General features: G+C 32.0%; 1 protein-coding gene across 1 annotated transcript; it reads right to left on the reverse strand.

Annotated features, from left to right (window-relative positions):
* Window positions 1-8,022: 8,022 nt before the first annotated feature.
* LOC101217674 (GTPase LSG1-2) lies at window positions 8,023-18,669 on the reverse strand. The gene is made up of 8 exons (XM_004146344.3): window positions 18,484-18,669; window positions 13,840-14,153; window positions 13,510-13,611; window positions 13,338-13,424; window positions 13,097-13,190; window positions 11,743-11,799; window positions 9,461-9,540; window positions 8,023-9,376 (listed from the first exon to the last, which is right to left on the reverse strand). Exons 2-8 carry the CDS (start codon window positions 14,061-14,063, stop codon window positions 8,254-8,256), a joined length of 1,767 nt encoding a protein of 588 aa, XP_004146392.1. The 5' UTR covers window positions 14,064-14,153; window positions 18,484-18,669; the 3' UTR covers window positions 8,023-8,253.
* Window positions 18,670-20,825: the final 2,156 nt, after the last annotated feature.

Consider the following 20,825-nt stretch of genomic DNA (forward strand, 5'->3'; position numbering starts at 1 on the left):
TTTATGAAAATTAACCTAGAGTATTAAACTAAACTATTATTTATTCTTTAATTAATTAATTACTAAATTAACTGTCTCTATTTAATTTTATTCGATTTGAATCATACTCATATATAAATTTTCCTCATAACCTATAGTTTCATTATGAATCTAATTCACATTTCATTCAATAATTTTATTCTTGCATGAATGAACTTTGAATCATATCAAAAAATAAATTCTTATAATAAAGTTTAATTAAAAGGAGTTCTTTAAAAAGTAGAACAAAAACGCAAAAATATTTACATAGTATAAAACAGTTTTGAAAACAAAAAAAAAAAAACTCAAAAGTCCATAACTTAAAATTACAAAAATATCCTGCTATTAATTGGCCACACACGAGCACGAAAAACTTGGTACATGATCGTTCAGATGTTGATACATAATCGTTAAGATCTTGGTAAAAGATCTTAGTACATGATCTTGTACAACATCTAAGCGATCTTGGTACATAATCTTGTATCAAGACCGTCCAAGTTTATTTTGATATTGGTAAACAATCGTATAATATAATCTAAACGATCATCAAATCCATATACACGATTGTTTACCATAACTACGCATCGTTTAAGATATATTGCAAGGATAAACGATCACTTAGTGAAATAATATAATTTAAACGATCGTCTTACCATGGTTAACGTTAACAATCGTGTTGACCATAATAAACGATTGTGTTGATCATGATAAGCGATCATGTTTGTTATGTATGATAAGTGATTGCATAGTCCAATTTAGATGATCGTGAAAATTTTCAAATCTAACAATCGTGTTGACCATGATAAATGATCGTGTTGATAATTTAAAATGATATTTACACAATCTTGATATTCTCGAATGTGAGGAAGATGAAGAAGAATATTGAAACAATCGTGAAATATATTTAAAGCATCTTGTTGAAAATGATGAAGATGAAATGTGGAATTTAAATAGAAGAATAAATAGTCTAAAAATAGAAGAAACAAAATTTGGAAGAGGAGATGAAGAAATCACAAATTAGAAGAAAAAGAAGTGACGAATCGTCCTGCAAAATTTAAGTGCAAATTTAGAATTTTTGAAAATATAATGGTGGCTTCATGAACTTTTATTTTTTTGTTATACGTGCCGTATATATTTTTTGGTTTTGTTACATTTATGTAAATTATCCTTAATTAAAATATAAAATTTATATCCTAATATATCACCATACATTATATTAGTTTTCTAAGTAAGTTTGACCATTTTAAATTACAATCAATATATAATAACCTCAATAGCTTTTATGAGCTAGGAATGGGATCTAATGAACCTACAGATCAGAAACTACAACGATATGAGATTAATTGGCTAAACTCATTAACCACATTAATTAATATCAGTTAACTACATGTACAATCTACTAAAGACTTACAAGTGAACTCTTCTCACTATAAATATATTTTTGTTTCCACGGATATAAACCAATATTAGCAAGTTAGTTCTTTATAAGTGTCTGTAACACCAGTTGGGTCAAGATTATCGTTGTACCCCTAGGTTACTTTTTAGTTCTTAAATACCAATGCTCCTCTAGTGAACAACCAGTTTATGGTTCCAACCAATAAACAAAAACTTCTCTTGTGTCATAGAGAGAGTAGGGTCCTTTGTTCAAGTCTCGAAACACCATTTAAGGGAACACTCATATACTTGCCCTAAAGTCGAAAATGAGTGAGTTTCATCTTATGTGACTATGTTTCCAACTTTCTACTTGGTATTGTCTCCAAAATGATAGGCTTATTGACTTGGCAATTTGACCACTCTCACTCATACAAATCAAAGGACAAATCCTTGTGAACATTAGTTCATAATACACATGATTAAAACTAAGCTACCTAGATCATCTTATTGAAATAGAAACCTAATTAGTCAATGGAATTGCATCTAGTGGTTTACTATTTCATAGTCCAGTCTTATGCAAACTTATTACTTAGGATACCTCCACTCGCATGTCACCTACACGAATGCGTTGGATCATTGCAATTTTATCAAATACAAAATGAGTCATATCCATAGTACTACCAGGATAAAGTACCTAGCTCTATCCCTATACTATAAACATCTTAAGTTATATCTCGAACATCAATTCATGTATGTCTTTACATACAATTCAAGACTCATCAAGCAACTTAGAATGTTAGTTTATTGGATTTAGGTTATTAAGATAAAACTAATAAAATAATCAATAACACTTTATTAAAATTATAATAATAACACTATATTAAGAATGATCAATGGATTACATTTACTATCTACGAGTTTTAGACATAAAACCCAACATATTCAATGTGGGAAAATGGTTTTATGTGATTTATCCCTTAAAATAAAATATGTAAAATTTACGAGGCAAAAAATAGAAATCCAAACGTCTCTTATAGTTCACTTAGTCAACATTACGACACAAATCACATTAAACCTACATTTTTTGTGTAAAGCTTAATTTTGGTCAAATTTCTCGTAAAGTTGGCTTGGTAAACTTTCTTGTAAAGTTGGCCAAGTCAACGTTCTCGAAAAGAGGACCTGGTCAACTAAGTCAACTTTCTCGTAAATTAAATGTGATATATTATTTTTATTTATATATAATTACTTAATCATTCCACCAAATCACATTTTTCTTAATCTTATAATTCAACTTAATTAACATCCCTTGCAATCTAATCCTAAATAAACCAACTTAATACCTTTAAATAATCCAAGATAATTAAATTAAAAATTACCTTAAATTTGGGATGTTACAACTATAGCCTGCACGTGTACTCTCCTTACCGCAGGACCTAATATTACCATAATTAGTTAGTCGACCCTTTACAGATTGTTTGAAATTTCAAATGGACCAATTTATCATTTTACCCCAAAAATATTACTTCTTGTTTCTGAAGCCTTAGTTGACCCTCAAATGTATAATTGGTTTACGGTCGTCTCATCTATAAACTAAATCGTTCTTGGACTAATGAGAGGGCAAAGCCTAGAGAGATTAAAGCCCTTAGGAACAGAAAATTTTACAGAATCATTTCTCAATTTAATTTAGAAACTAAAAAATACCAGTACATTGACAAAAGTAATTAGGAAACTAATTTTCTTATTAAGCATGCTTTAATAAAGTATAAATTATGAAAAGAAAAACTTATGTAGTTTGACGTCTCTAAATCTACTAAATCTCCAAATTTGAGGAACACCACTAGTTGAAGACCTTTATATCATCTAGGATGAGATTGATTTGTGGGAAGTAATTGGGATGAAACTATCTTGCAGAAAAACAAAATCATTAGTTTGTATTGATTAAGAAAAACTATTTTTCTTCTGCATATTTATAAGTCTCTTTCGTTCAGAGAAGGAGTGAATCATGAAAATCTATTAATATAAAAAATTTAACTAATAAAAATTTTAAATCTACTAATTAATGAATTAATAATTAATATTTCATTTAAACCATATTTAATGAATATCTCTCCAATATTTTATAGTTTTAAATTAATTCAATTAAATCAAATCAAATTAAACTATTAATTAATTATCCAATTAATTAATAGCTAAATTAAATATCTTATATTTAAATTAAATTAAATTTGAATCATATTCAAATATAAATTTCTCTTATAACCGATAATTTTAATATGAATCCAATTCACATTAAATTAACATTTGAACTCATTCAAATATTTTATGTCTCATAAATTAATTTTGAATGATATCCAAAATTAAATTTATATATTAAAGTTTGATTAGAATATAAACTTTATATTATAATATATCACCGTACATTATACTAATTTCTAAAGTAAATTTGAACGTTTTAAATTACAACAAATATAAATAAATCTCATCACCCTTTACGAAATAAGAAAGGGATCTAATTGACCTACAAATTAGAAGCTACAACGATATGAGATTAATTGGCTAAACTCATTAACCACATTAATCAATATTCGTTAACTGTTTGTACACTTCACTAAAGACTCACAACTAAACTCTTCTCACTGTAGATATATTTCTCTATCCATGGATATAGATCAATAACAGTAAGTTTGTCCATCACGAGTTTTGTAACACCAGTTGGATCAAATTACCGTTTTACCCCTACGTTATTTCTAGTCCTTAAATATCAGTGCTCCTATAATGAACAACTTGTTTATGGTCCAACCAATAAAAAAAAACTCCTTTCATGCCATAGAGAGGGTAGGACCCTTTGTTCAAGTCTTAGAGACAACATTTAAGGGAACACTCATTTACTTACCCTAAAGTCGGGAAGGAGTGAATTCTATCTTGTGTAAATATTTTTCCAGCTCCCCACTCGGTTTTGTCCCCAAAATGATAAACATATTAAGTTGGCAATATGGTCACTCTCACCCGTACAAATCAAAGGGAACAAGAGTTCATAATACACTCAAGATTAAGACTAAGTTACTTAGGTCATCTTATTGAATTAGAAACCTAACTCGTTAACGAAGTTACATCTAGTGGTTACTATTTTGTGGTCCGGTCTTATGCAAACTCATTATATAGGATACCCTCACTCGCATGTCACCTACACGAACGCGTTGGATCATTGCATTTTTATGAAATACAAAGTGAGCTGTATCTATAGATCCTTTAAGCTGATCTCGAACATTGATCCATGTATGTCTCTACATACTGTTCAAGACTCATCAAACAACTTAGGATGTTAGTATATTGAATTTTTGGATTATTAAGACAAAATTAATAATATAATCAATAACATTTATTGAAATTACAATTATAATACTTTAATTTATTAATAACGATCATGTATTATATTTACAATCTATGAGTTTTAGGACATAAATCCCAACAGGATCTCTATGTTCAAGACCTAGAGGTAGCACATAAGTACACCTCTTATTCGATAACAATTTGTTGAACAATACTTCAACAACTCTATTTAATAATAGAGTTTAACATCTACCAATCATGACTTTTAAGACATAAGATTCAATTAAAAATACAAAGATTATTTTACTTGCCTTAGTGATCTGGAGCTAAGCTAATGAGAATAAACAAAGTGAAAGTTAAAATGAGAGGGATGGGGTTGGAGGAAGCTAGAGTGGGTAAAAGCCTTGCTTAGTTATGTTTCGATTGTCTAAGCCGATCGCCCTAAATCTTGAAGCTTTGACCTTTACTTTTAGATAAAGTTATGTCTTCTCTCGATATCCTCTCATGATTTGGATCTTGCTTTGGAAAACTCTCAACAATAATAAAACCAACATTGAATCCTATACTATATGAACAATTTAGTTTCTATAATTTTAAATGGGAGAATTGGATGGAATAACAAAATTTGGGGAGCTCGTTGGAATTATAGCAAAAAAAAAAAAAAAAAAGGAATTGATAAGTTTTATAGCAAATTTTTTGACACATGCCTTTTTTATCCTCGCTTTGACCTTGATTTTGTGATATGTTATGTTTTCAAATATATTAGACATTTGTAAGGCCACTGGATTTTTCAAAATAGTGTATTTTCAAAGGAACTTTTTAAAAAATATAACAAACTAGCAAAATATTTACACTGTATAGAACAATTTAGAAAAAGAAAAAAGCCCACATGCATATAATGAAAAATACAAAAAATGCCTCAATCAACATGTGATTAATTGACCACTCGCCCGCATAATATAATTATTAGTTTAGTACACGATCGTTTAGATTTAGCTACTCAAATCAACCAAATCTAAATGATAATGTACCAATATTCTAATATAAAAGATTTATATTTTGCTACACAAGTGTTTAGATTCTTTTATATTTTGTATATGATCATTTAGATTTGGCTCCAAATCTAAACGTGATCATGTACTAATATTCAAATGATTTTTTTCAAGATTCTTTGACACACGATCCAAATCTAAAGAATCGTGTCAAATTAAAAAATATATATATATTTTTTCAAGATCTTTTATAATTGTTAGATTTGGTTGTATCCAAATCTAAACTACCAACTTCGAAATGATTTTTGTTCAAAACAGTGAACCAAAATCTTTTATATTTAGTACACGATCTTGAATCAAATAACACTTTGAAAAAAAATACAAGATTTATTATTGATTGAAAATAAAAATCATGATTTCAAAAAAAATATAAAATAAAAATTATAGAAAAAGAGAAGAAAGACGCTCAAAAGAAAAAGAAAAATTGTAGTAGAAGAAGAGAAGGAAGAAGATAGTAAGGAAGAGCAAAATTGAAATATTTGAAAAAATGGTTGGCTTATCGCGCTTTTAAATTTTATTCTAGGAGCCGTAAATATTTGGACGGTTTATTATATTTATAAAAATTAACATTTTTTAAACTCGCATATTGTGTTAGATCTTAACCGAATCTGAGATTTATTTGCTATACAATATTGAACAAAATCTTTGTAAATCTCAATCAATTATATCTCGGATAAGTTATATCTAATAAATGTCTATATATTTATTTAATAATTATATCATAATTAAAATTTATTTTTAACAAATGTGTATATATTTATTTTCTAAAATTTCTAAAATACATATTTAACTAATTCATAATATCTATTTCTGGTAAGAATTCGAAAAAAATATAGATTTATTTTCGAAATATCTATTTTAATCTTGTATTAAATTAATTATATCTATAACTGGAACATCATACATATCAAAATATTTCATTAATAAACTTTATAAAACAACAAATATCTGGTTATTATATTAGCTTTAGTTTTATTTATCTAAAATATGAAGATTATTTTTTCAATTCATCTAAACGTTTTGACGTTTGGAAATCGTCATATTTCTTAACTAAATTCAGACTCTTAGCAAAATTTTATTTTTTTCACATTTTTATAATGGAAGATTGTAAACAGAAGAGAAGAGAAACTTTTCAAACCGTGATTTTGCAGAAAACAGTGAAAAAAACGTTTCCATTAGATTGTAGACAAAAGAGAAGATAAGGTTTTCGAATCGTAATTTTGTAAAAAATTAATGGTGAATGACAGAGAGGCAAAGTTCTACGGTATTTTTCGATGGTTTGTAGTACACATTGTCGCCACTGGTTTTCAACAATTTTCGGCTCTGGATGTATGCTTCTCGATTGATGGAAGGTTGGCATTGATCCTCGACCCAAAGGTTGGCATTAATCCTCAATGGAGATGAAGAAAAGGGAAAAATTTTAAAGGAAATTTAGGATTTTGAGTGTTTGTATAAAGTTCTGATTTATATAAAAATGTTTCGATTTGATGTTATTTTAAGATGTGAATATTAAGTATGGCGTACTTTACTTTCACAATAACTATATTTTGTAAGGTGTCATTTGTACTAAGCAATCCTATTTGTAACAATTTATTACTCCGTTTTTCGTCTTTGCCATTTCTATAATTGAAATAAATTTTTGGTACTTTTACAAAGTTAATTTTGATTTTTTCTATTTATGTAGTTGTCCCTTCTAAATTTGCAATAATTTGGTACACTAACTCTAATAAGTAAAGTAATAAACAATTTAGAATTTTACAATTTTTAATAATGGAACCTCTATTGTAAAAAATAGGAAAATAATCAAAAATAGGAAATTTTTTATATTTTTAAAAATATAAGAATTGACAAATTATTTAGCAAAATTTTAATCCAAATCCAAAATGGATAACCAAAATTTTAAAAATATTTCCATTTTCTTCTATTGTAAATTTTCCTTCTCATTTTTTTTATTAATATTAAATGCATTCAAATGCATTTTCGGATCTTACTACTTAGCTTTCACCATACAAGCTGTTTAAAGTTTCACATGTAAAAAGGAATAGATTTTACAAAATGAATTGACAATTAATATTAGAAGATGCACGAAATTGGAGAGTTCCCTAAAATATTATGTAAAAGTTAGTAGTTTTTTGGGCATTTTTTAAATCGTGACTTTGCACGGATCCATTTAATTAAATGTATCATAAGTCCATAAAATATGTAGTTAATCAAGGTATTTATTATCGAGAGAAAAACATGAACATAATGGTAAGAATATATATATATATATATAATGAACTTTTAGGAAGAAAAGTAATAGTTAGTTAGCTTGGTATAACCTATAATAAATTTCATAACCCATTAAAGAAAAGTAATAATATACACACACAGGGTTGCAGTTTAGAGTAGGAGAAATAGCACATCCTCGATTTTAGCATTTCCATTAAACTAAAATAAGGATGCAAAACAAAGCCTTCAGTTGATAAAGATACATCAACTAACCTTTCAAGGGGCCTGAGTTTATTGGCTTCTGCAACACTCTCACTGCAGGCATGCCATCCCCACCATCGTTTCCCATCCGCCACGATCGTTCCTTTTTCCTCTGTGGCTTCTTGTGGTGTTTATGAGAAGATGCCTTAGCCTTCTTTTCGGTAATAATGTTTGGCTTCGCAAGTCCATTAGCTAGATCAAATGAATCAAGATAATCAGCCACCTGTTCAAAACCAGGGCCGTTTTCACCATCATCTGAGTCTGAATCTGAATCGTGTGTAGCGGAGAGCTTGAGAGTCTCAGCATCTTCTTCCTGAATATGATCCTCATTGGACATTCCTGGGGGCAATTCATGGTGGGGAATCTTTCCATCAACGTAATCCTTCAAAATTTGGCGGGAAGCTCTAGTTTCGTCAGGCAATCCACTAGATGCAACATAACCTCGGGAGACGCAATATGCTTTCAAAAGTTCTGATGCTAGGGGTGGTTGAGATTGTGGCTCATAAGGTTTTGGTTTCGGCAATTTAATCTTGTACACATCCTCAATCACATGCCTTGGGACTCGATTGGCAACGACTTGAATAGCCTCCCTGTGCTCCGTCATTCTATCAATAGGCAATACTCCATAAGCAATCATTTCGTATCTTGAGCTTGAAAATGAAGGAAAAACTAAACCAGGGCAATCACATAGTGTAAGCTTGTCGGATATAATCAATGTTTGGAAGTGCTTTGTCTTCCCAGGAGTAGAGGTGACTCCTGCCCGTTTTTGGCCAACTAAAGCATTAATTGTCGAGCTCTTTCCAACATTTGGATACCCAACAAATCCCACCATGACGCTACCTGGTGATTTTTTATTCATTTTTCCTCCTTGAGAAAGATTATCGGACCGGCTTGTAGAGTTAGTGCTCGATGTTCTCCTCTCAACAATCTGCTCAGCCTCGTACTGCAAACGAGCCAGAAGCTCGTCTCGAGCATATATTTTCGTATCAGGATCATCCACACCATTCTGGGGTTCATTTGTGTTCCACTGGGTGCTAAGTTTTTTCCCATCCAGAGTGGCAGAGGCAGCTTTAGCTGACCAAAACAAATATAATATATCGTGCTGACTGAAAAACTCTGCCCATTTCTTCCTGTTCATAAGTAACATGGAATGTTTATTTGTTAAAAGATTGCACTAAAACATAGAGAATAACATTCCACTAGTGATTGATAACCTGACTGAATAAGACAGCAGATCTGCCTTGTTGACAAGAAGCATTGTCCTCTTGTGTTGATCAACTTCTCTTGCATATGCCTAAATGAACAAAACCAGGCCATAAGCACATAAAGGAGACGAGTTAATTTTTTTTTTTCAAATGGAACAATAATTTCTTTATTAATAAGAACTCAAGGTATAAGAGATTTATACAATGAGAACAATATAAAAGTAGTAATCAAAGGAGTCCTAGAGGGATCAGAAGGCACACCCGAGCATCTCAACTAGATTGACACCCCATAGCGCCAAACATCATATCCCGGGTACAACCAATCAAAACAATAAAGAAAACATAATAAAAGCAGCCAGCTTAGTACAAAGGTCCAGAAAAACTATGGGACCGAAAGAAACAAGAAGAAGAAACTAATAAGAGGGGGCCAAAAAACAAACAAAATAGGGGCAATCCTTCAAGGCTTCAAAGAGCAGTAGAGGGCTAAAGACTGAATTATCTGCACACATTGAAACTGAGGCAGCAAAAGATTAGGCAGGTTGAGAAAGCAAGGCAACCTAGTTAAGGAAAATGTCTTGGATGGAATAATTAGTGAACTCCTTTTTAAGGGAACACCAAGCTGCTGTGTTAAGGTCTGCTGCATGCATAATTTCTGCCCTTGATCTTACTTTATCATGGAAGATACGTTGATTTGTTCGAACCATCATTCTGAAAGCAAAGCTTTTGACAAGTTTTCCCATATGATGATTTTTTGGCCAAAACTGGACCAGACAGAAGCTGAGCCACACTAGCACTAAGTGAAACGTCAAACACCCAAGCTAGATTAAGCAAGGAGAAAATCCTTGCCCAGCAGAAGGAAGTGACAGGACAGTTCAAGAAAATATGAGAAAGATTCTCACTAGCCTTCAAACATAGAGAACAGATCGAGGGGAAGAGGCTTTTATTGGAGGCTTTCTTTTGCAAGCTTTTTAAACTATTGAGGGACCCGAAAACCATAATCCAAATCAAAATATTAATTCTCCGTGGGTTGCCTGTTTTCCAAATTTCTGAAAAAAGACATTTATCCATTGGGGAGGCAGATTTTAAGTGAGCCGAAATAGACTTAACTGAAAACCGGCCTTTTTCAGAAGAGAGGAGGGAAAGCAGTGATCGAAAGTCTACAATTTCGTCATCTCTCAGACTTCTTCTAAAGGCCAATGACCAAGAAGAAACATCATGGTCCCAATGTGCAGCAACTGAACCAGGGGGCCAAAGAGCAATTCTAAAGGAGACAAGTTAATTACAAACTAAAATACATGCATTACAATGATAAAGAGGACAAGAAATTTATGCAAGCGTTCATCATTGTTACTATGAGTAGCCATTTTTATTCAAACATTGGAATGTAAAAAAAAAAAATTAATGAACATAACATGCCAAATGAATGTTGCCGTGTAGAGCAATACAAAATATTATAAAGATTCAAAACCAAGTAAATGATTTAACTGTTCAAAAAATACAAAATATTTGGACTAAAATATACCATACTATTATATGATTTTTTGATAGTACATCGAACTTTAATTGAGAATAATAAATAATGCAAGGGTATAAAAAAACAAAACCACAAAAGGAAACCTACCTCTGTCTAAAGAAAAGAACTCCAATGAAGAACAAGAAAAGACCTAACAAATAATTACAAAAAGACTTAATCACTGACACCTCGAGAGGAACTTCGAAACCTCACAAGGGGCAATCCTATGATTGAAAAAAAAAATCATATTTCTCATCCAAGTACTTCACATTTTTTTTACTTTATTGCTTTTTCTTCTTTTTTCATCTTTTCTTTTGTTCTTTTTTTCTTTGTGGAAAGGAAACATACTATTATATTGCTTTTTCAGAACTAAAAAAACTACACACGATTGTCACATCAAGTGAATAACTTGTGTTGGAGAACGTACATGTACCACAGAGTCATGATATCAAATGGGGAGCTCATATTTCGGACACTTGAATTTAATCAAACAAGGGCTTGCAACATAAAATTTATTATTTGGATCAACCAAAAACAAGAAAGGCAACAAAAACAATATTTTAGCTAGTTTGCAACTCATTCTTTATTATAACTTTTATTATGAAGAACCAAACTTTCAATTAATAAAAAATGAAAGATCCATTATTTTCTAGTATAAAATATAAACCCTGCTCCATATAAATGAGTTAAACATTCTCCATTATAAAAATCAAAATAGAAATAGAATGATAGCAACTAGAAAGTTATAGTGGAGAAGGCAAAAAATAATATAATTCACCTCCAGATCAGGGCAGCGGTAGAACAAAGGGTCTCGAGCATCAACAACCATCACAAGCTGAAAGAAAGAAGAAATCAGCATTATGATCTACAACAAATAAAAGAATATCATGATGGAAGATGAACTGAACAGTTAACACGAATGTACATGCCAATCAAAAAAGGAAGCACTTAAACAATTACTGAAAAGGAAATATTTAAGACTGGTTGATTATTGGAAACAATGATTGCTTTTTATAATACTTGAGGAATACTTTTTAAGAAACATATGTAGTAGCTAGATTATATTCAGTTCCTAGTTTTCATGACCACTGGATGTTAATAACAAAACAGGAAACTACAATGGCAGTTAGTAAATTTCATGATGTTGTTTAGCTTTTGGTTGGGTCTTACTTGAAGCCTGAGACTCAGCTTTTATGGTCAACTACAATAGGCTTACTTGTTGAAATATTGTTTGAGAGAGATATGAGTTTCTCAAGAAAAGTCTTAAAAATGGATAAATTGTATCAATCCAGGATTAATATCTCCACTTAGTGTTCCCCTTCTAAGCTCTTTGCCAATTTCTCCATTCAAGAGTTGAGCACAAATTGGATTGTATTTGTTTTTCCAGCCTAGTTATAATGTTTTATGTTTTGTAGTTGAGTTTTTCAATTTGTTTGTACTTTTTGTATTTTGAGCATTAGCATATTTTCATATTTTGATCGAAAGTACTTTTTAAAATAATAATTAAAAAAAAAAAGTACAAGGCGTTCCAACAATTAATGAATAATGTCATACTAAAGTTTGATGCCTAGTTATCAATATGCATAGTGATGCAATAATAATTTAGGACAGATTCCTGTATTGGAACTCAAGATAGTTTTATAATTATTGTAAATTCAAACTAATAAACTTTCCGATTATAAACTTTACATTGATACATTGATTTGCTACCCTACGCACATGATAAGGAAAAGGATTAACCATTCTCAAACAGAAGAGAAAATAATAAATTACTAAAAAGAATTCCTACAAGATGAAGAAATAAACCCTATAGATTTTACATATCAACTCCAGAAATGTGCAAATTACTAAACTCCAATAAGAGTATATATATGTGGCACAATTAAAAGATCTAAGAACAAGCCCTCCTTTTAGGGAACCCAACTACCAAAAGAATCCCCCTAAACTCTAGCAAACGCCCATGTGATAAATCATCTAACCCTCTGTATGATTTGTTATCATTGATCATATATAAAATGTTTTTACTCTTTTTGTACGAATGAACGATAATGGTAACAACAAATTATGTTTGAAAAGCATGCTATTTGTTTGTTGACTGACAGTCATCATCAGAAGGATAAATGCCACCTTACCAAATCACATCGTTCAACAACCCGCCAAAGCTGTCTCCAAATATCTAGGTTTTTCTCAAATGGAGTAAGAACAAGATTTTCATTCTCCTCAAGCCTAAAACAAGTAAGCATAATCAAATAAAAATGCTATCAATGAACAGGAATACTTGCAAACAATTTACAAGTTTGAGTTAATATAATATGCTAACTGCTAAGACGAGACAAATAAAAAAGAAACAAGAACATCTCAATAAGAGCAAACCTTGCAAGGCTTCGACGCCATATTAAGAAAGATTGTCTCTCATTATCATCAAGCTCCTCTGCAGACATCCTAGCATTCCAGGGGGGCCTAAAACAAGAGAGAGATTTATTAATTGCCAACCAAATTTCCAAAAAAGAACTTGCATAAATTTGGTAAGGATAAGAAGACAAACCTACGTGGAACTCGTAGACTGCTGGCGTGCAAAGCCTCCTCTATCTTTTGCTGCTCTCTTCTTTCTGCAGGAGTCATTTCACTTATGCTCGAACTTCCATCCCTAATAGCAAACATAACATTAACCAATAACAGTATCCCTTAGCAAAACTTCATTCATAGTCAATTCCTTTCAATCTGTTCATGACATACATCTAACATGAACAAACTATTGCCACTTTCTATGTTAAAAACCCAATCAAACTTTAAAGTTCGTGGATTAACAGTTTCAATTTCAATCAAATACTGTAAATCCAAAACCTCAGAGGTACAAATAGCTAGAGGAACTTACAAGTTGATAAGAAAGTTGGGAGTAGGGTTATCGATAGAGAAGAGGCGCTCGGCCTCATCTGCTTGTTGGATAACAGCATCAATGTCACTGACCTCAGTGACCGACTCCAAAACCTTCTTCTGCTGAGATTTGTAGAATCTACCTTTCTCCTTAGACTGCTGGATCATTTGGTTATGTTGCTTCACAAGAGCCCGACCTAGCCCCATCTTGTCGTTCTTCCCCATATCGAAATCCCAGCACACAGTGTAATACAAGTATCTCTTCTGGAACCGTTGATTTTATTTCCTTAGGTATAGATAAATGGTGCGCACTCCCTATTTAGAACCCCAAAAAATGAGTACTTGCCTATGGACTGAAAAATGGTCTAAATTGTAACAACTTGACTTTCTAAGACCTCTTACTAGAGTCACTACTTTATGCATGATAATTAAAACAAAAAAACCTCTCAAGTACTTTAGCTTTACTTATTTGTAAAAAAGAGAATCACATAAACATCATCATCTTGTATAAATACTTTTATTCTGGCATACCATACCATGCGTAAAAACAAAATAAAGTCCTTCAAACTACTGTTAGGATACTTCCTAACAAGAATAAGATCTAAATTTATTATAAACTATAAGAAAATGCAAGATAAACCCAAGTATAAGGCACTTGGAACCTCCCTCTTCAGTACTCTCACCCAAGCCCTAGATCATTCCACCAAATCCAAATCCCCCCTCCCCCATCCAGCTATAACAAGATGTAACCACCCAGCAATGACACTTACATAATAACTACTAGTAACCACACTTACACAATAACTACTAGTAACTTCCTAAATATCAAATTACCGTTATACCCCTAACCCTATAGTAATCTAATTACCCTTATACCCCTAACCCTATAGTAATCTAATTACCCTTATACCCCTAACCCTACACTAATCTAGGTATCTAACTACTTAGATCAACTTCAGTACAAAAATTGCCCTGAAGAGCAAAAATAATTTTACAAAATAAACATATGTGGAAATAACATCTTAAGGCACTGTCAACGGACCATCTTGTCATGTGCCCTATACATTACTATAAAAAATGAAATTATTACAAATACTCAGCAAGTCCATGTCTGAGCATTCTAGAGAACTCAAACCCTTTTCAATAGTAGTTGGCACCCATTCAACTGAGTTAAGCCTCACTCATAACAAACCCTTAATTTAAAGAAAAAAGTAACTGCTCTTCTCCTCTGCCAAGCACTACACTGTACATCACCTGTCTGAGATTATTCATATTTTCTAGCATGCTTCAGGTCTTTCTATTAATTTATCCAAAAGTGAGCTTCTGGGGATTCATATTGATGATTCTGACTTGGATTGGATGATTGATTCTTTTGGCTGTAAACAGGGTCGTTGGCCTACTACTTAACTTGGCTTGCCTTTGGGTGGGAACTCTCTCTCTAATAGTTTCTGCCATCTCATTGTTGACCGTATTCAAAAGAAACTCCACAATTGGAAGTATGCTTTCATCTCTAAAGGGGAGAGCGGCAGCATACTCTTATTAAGGCTTCTCTGTCTAGCCTGCCCATTTACTTATCTCTCTTTACTATGCTCCTTCAGATAACATTAAGGGTATGAAAAACTTGATTCGTGATTTCTTCTGGTAAGGGCTCGCAGTGAGGATGGGATGCATAATGTGAATTGGGAGATTACTCAACGATCTAAACTAACGGGTGGTATTGGTATTGGTAATCTTCGCCATCATAATTTAGCTCTCTTAGCTAAATGGATTTGGCATTTCCTCCACGAGAAAGATGTTTTATGGTGTCAGCTCATTGTGGCTAGATATTATTCCCCCACTTGATTAACCCAAAAATCACCCACATGGCTTCCTTGTGCGCTACAGTATCTGTACAGCTTTTCCTCATCTGTTCAGGCTTACTCGCTCCCATGATGCTAGGGTTGTTGATGTTTGGGTTCAAGACACTGAGGCTTGGGATTTGCAACTTTGTCAAAATCTAAATGATTTAGAATCTATTGAGTGGGCTGCTTTGTCCCTTTTGTTACCTTCAGTCCATCTCCGCCTTTGCTTGATTCTTGGATTCGGACCATTGATCCTTCCTCCACATTTACTGTTAAATCTCTTATGGATGATTTGGTGGGATCTATTGACTTTCATGTTAAGGAATTTTATTCTGCTATTTAAATGGATCATTTTCCAAAGACAATCAAAATTTTCCTTTGGGAACTCAGCCTAGGTGCAATTAATAATGTTGATCGTCTCCAACGACGTCTGCTCTATATGTCCATCTCCCTTTCTTGGTTCCACAGGTGTCATAATCATTGAGAATCAACTGCACATCTGTTTATGCATTGTCCCTTTGGCTTTACAGTTCTGGCATACCATATTGCAGGTCATTGGTTGGTTGACTATTTTTTCTTATTATATGCTTGACAACCTTGCATCTCTGTTGGTTGGTCATCCATTTCATGGCACAAAGAAGACCATCTAGTAAGCCATTGTTTGTGATTTTTTCTGGACCTTGTGGGACGAGCATAATAAGCAACTTTTCAGGGATCTTCCTTCATGTTTTGACCTATTCTTAGATTATACTCTCTACTGCTCTGTATTGGTGCAAAACTAAGCCACTTCTTAATCATTTGAGTATTTCTTATTTAGTTTCAACGGGAAGTATTCATTGTAATCACCTTTTGGTGGTTGGGGGTTCCCCCTATTTCATTTTATCAATGAACTGTTTCTTCTCTAAAAAAAGAGTAGTGAGCAATTGCCACATCACGTTCCTTGACAGATGTGATAGTCACAACTATGCATGAATTCCATGACTCGTATATTAATTGAGACATGAATCAACTGCTTTTCATTATCACATGCATCTCAAATCACACTTCATTATCAAATGTATTAGCATCACATTCACATTGAACACACATCACATTAAACCATCTAGTCACTCAACACACATACAATATCAATTATTATACATGATATTTAAACATGCCATATACACATATACACATTGGATAGCCCTAAGGCGGTCATCAAAAGAGCCACCTACCTTTAGTTAAAAAATTTAATGATTAACCCAAAAATCACCCACATAAAATCTCATTTGGTCTAAATGACACTTTGGCTCAATAGGAATTCACGCATATTTTACCAACACTAATCAATATTTTGAATCTATACTTTAGTGGTTACTTATACGGCTCTCACTTGGTGTAACTTGGCTCATCCATTTTGTAACTATGGTTTAAACTCTCTTATATACCATTGGTTAAGTTTTTGTAATCCGTTAGATTGGACATACTTTTCTAATACCATCTTATCAATGAAAATGTGTTGTTTCCAATTAAAAAGAATATTGATGATAATTAAGAATAAATTTTACTCCATCACAAAAGAAGGGAAAGGGAAAAACTAGGTAAAGTACAAGAACCCTAAACAATAAATTCCATAGGCACATTGAGATTCATTGCATACTTGAAGAAGATATTATTCCGAAATAAGAGCACTTAGTATCGTGGCAAAAGAACTCAAATTCTACAACACAATGAAAAAGTGTAGTGAAATCTTGATAAATGAATGAAAAAATAAAGCAACAAGTGACCAGACCATGACGATGAAGATGAAGATACCAGGAATTGACAAAGAAGAAAGCAACAGAGATGGTGAAGATTGAGACTGAGATTTGAGGCTTGAAAAGTTTGACAATGGCATAGACAAAGAAATGTGTTTAGGACAGCATATGAATTATAGAGTTGAAGGCAAACCAGTGCCAAAAACAATGGAGTTTGAAATAAGGCTTCGACTTCTTCCTTTCTTTCCCTTGGGGGAACCTTAACAGGGATTTCAATTTCAGATGTGTCTAGTTTAAGCACCAAAAATTACAAAAATTCTCATAATTCACCCCAATGCATAATGCAAATATTACCATAAAACTCCAGCAATCTATACTCTATGTAACAGTGCCTAAAATGGACAATATTTAGGTCCCCTTGAAGCCCTCCACTTTATTATTTAAAATATGGCTATCTTACTCTTTACATTTTCATCAACCAAAACGCATATAGGTGGTCCTTATTTCCAATAAACTGAATGAATCACTAGTCGCTGTATTAGTTAAACCGAGGAAGAAAATTTCAATTTCAAAGAAGATAAAAAGAAATAAAAATGATTGTCTTCTTCTCCCTAAATATAATCGATAAATATGGAAATATAAATATGATTGAAATTCAACAAAAATAACTCTGTGGCATTCAAAATCAAAGGTTACAATTTCATTTCCATAAAACAAAACATTCTCGTTTGCCATATTTATAGTACTGGTATTCATCTAACTTAAGTTCAATTGAATTAACTCCTACAAGCTAGAGATTAAAAAGAATTGGATACTGTGACAGGTTACCTCAACAGATTCTGTGATAAATAAAAAAAGACGACATAATGGAGAAAATTTATGTCTACGAAATGAAACAGATTTTAGAGATGTACAGATGATGAAAACCTCAACTGATAGACGTAAGCAACAAATCAAACAGCAGTTCGAGAACTCAAAATTTGCCACAAGTGCTATTCGGCTATTGTCATTGAAAAAGAAAATAAAAATCAAATAAAAAAAACAAGTAGATTAAGAGAGGGAAAATACCATAAGAAGAAGAGAGGTGAAAATAAGAGCAAAATCGGAAGGAGAGAGATTGCGGCAGCACGGGTGGAAGAAATACAACGGGCGACTGCCCGGCTGAACGGTAAATAGGCGGTGTGAAGAAGGAGAGAGGAAGACTAAAGAATTTAGGTTTTCTCTTTCTTTTATTTATTTCAATTCCATTATTTCACAAAATTAGGCCGACTCTTTTCTAAAATAGACTTGAGATTTTATATATATCTTAATATTATAAATAATAATAAGGATCTTTTAAAAAATACAACGACGACTATTAATCGGCGGCACGCGTGTGTTTAATTTTTTATTAAACGATCATCATACATGATCGTGTAGATTACCATAGATATAAACCCTCAACAATGGCAAAAACTTTACATATAAACAATCGCGTAGAGTACATCAATGATCGCTGCACATGTACATACAATAGTGTATGCAAGTATAAACGATCATTTAGACAAGCCAAGCTTAATCACTCATAATTACAAAAATACTATCGAAATCAACATGTTATAAAAAGAAGAAAGCGCATTTGTTGAGACTTTTCCTCTTCCTTACCATCCTTTGTCTTTTTCACATCATTTTTTTTTTTGTACATCCTCTTTATCAATCGTTTAAACTTCCAACATTCTTCTTTGTCTTGTTCTTCACCTTTCGTTCTCATCAATCTTCAAAAAAATAAATTTTTGGTCTTCTGGTTGTTGCTCAATATTTTGGTTCCACAACCAAATCTATCTCCATCATCTTTCGTGATCTATCTCTCATACAAAGAGGTTTCAATCTATATTTGTTATAGAGCAAGAAGCAAGCAGCATCAAGTAGCAAATTGTTTTATCTTTGTCAATATCAATCTGAATAATGTTTTGTATTTGTGAATCTGGAATGAATAATGTTTTGTATTTGTGAATCTGGAATCAGGATTCGAAATTTGAATCCCCGAAATTTCTCAAGCACACTTAACTTTAGAGTTTCTATGATTGAGTCACCGAAAAAGAAAATACACCTTGCTAGTATAGGTAGTAACTTTTAATTCTTTTAAGTTTTTCTTAACATTACTTTCATATCCTCATTTCATGTCCTCGGGATCCCTCTCATTTAGATGTGATATCGGTTCATTCATGTCTCCCTCCGAAACTCAGGATGTTACATACACCATCCAAAAGACATTATTATGGAATATTAATACAAAAATCTTAGAATTATTGTGTACTATAGTTTAGAGACATTGAATTATATAAAATCAAATCAAACCAAACAATTTTTTCTTGAGTTTTGATGAACAACCCTTTTGACCAGTTCCTTAACATTAAAATGACAAAAATACCAACACAATTCCTTGCTTTCAACTTCAATGGACATATAACAGAATTTGGGCTGAAAGAATTCTGTTTGGTGACGGGATTATAAGGGCACAAATTTTCAAAGTTAAATCTAGGAGAAAGAAAAAAGAATGGTTTGAAAAATGTCATTTTCCCTCACGATGACTTTATAATGAGAAGAGATATAGAGAGAACTTTCCAAGCACTGGGCAATGAGGAAGACTAGTTGAATGAAAAATTAGTTAACCTTTATATCTTATAAACCTTTTTAGTTCCAAACAACAACACAACCACATAAATCTCCAACATATATACATATTGGATAATGAAGAAACCTTCAAAAACTATCCATGGGAGAGATTATCATACATCTTAACATATCAATTCTTCAAGAAAGCATCATACAACGACAAACATATTGTATACCTTCAAGGATTTCCCCTAGCTTTAGTCTATTGGGCTTTTGAGACAATACGAAGACTTTCCAATTTAGATGTTGGATTTGGAAGAAAATTTGGAAATCAATGGCCAACAATCGTGATATGGGAATGTTTGGAGTCAAGTGTCTGGAGGACTCTAAATATTAACATTTTTTAATCTGAGAATGTATGTAAATTTAAATCATGTTCTATATATGTCAATCTAGATAGACAATGATAGGTTTCTATCCATGTCTATCTGTATCAATACAATTGCTACTTTTTCACTAATCATCTAACATCATTTTACTTGTAGTTCTCTATAACACCACTAGACTTAACAAAAGAAGAGTCTCAAACAATTTTAAAATATTTCAAAGAGATTGAAAAGCTGGATAAAAAAGAACAGGCAGAGCAACATAAAAGAAAAAAGAGAAGAAACGGAAAGAAACATAGATATAATAGAAACAAACAAAATATTGAATGAAATAAGTCAAATCAGAAAAAAAAATCAAGAAAAAATAGAAGCATAACAAATTTTGTTACGATAAGAACTAAAAGAAATTAGAAGTATGTTGACACTGGT

The sequence above is a fragment of the Cucumis sativus genome, chromosome 4 (genome assembly GCF_000004075.3).
Source record: "Cucumis sativus cultivar 9930 chromosome 4, Cucumber_9930_V3, whole genome shotgun sequence".
NCBI lineage: Eukaryota > Viridiplantae > Streptophyta > Magnoliopsida > Cucurbitales > Cucurbitaceae > Cucumis > Cucumis sativus.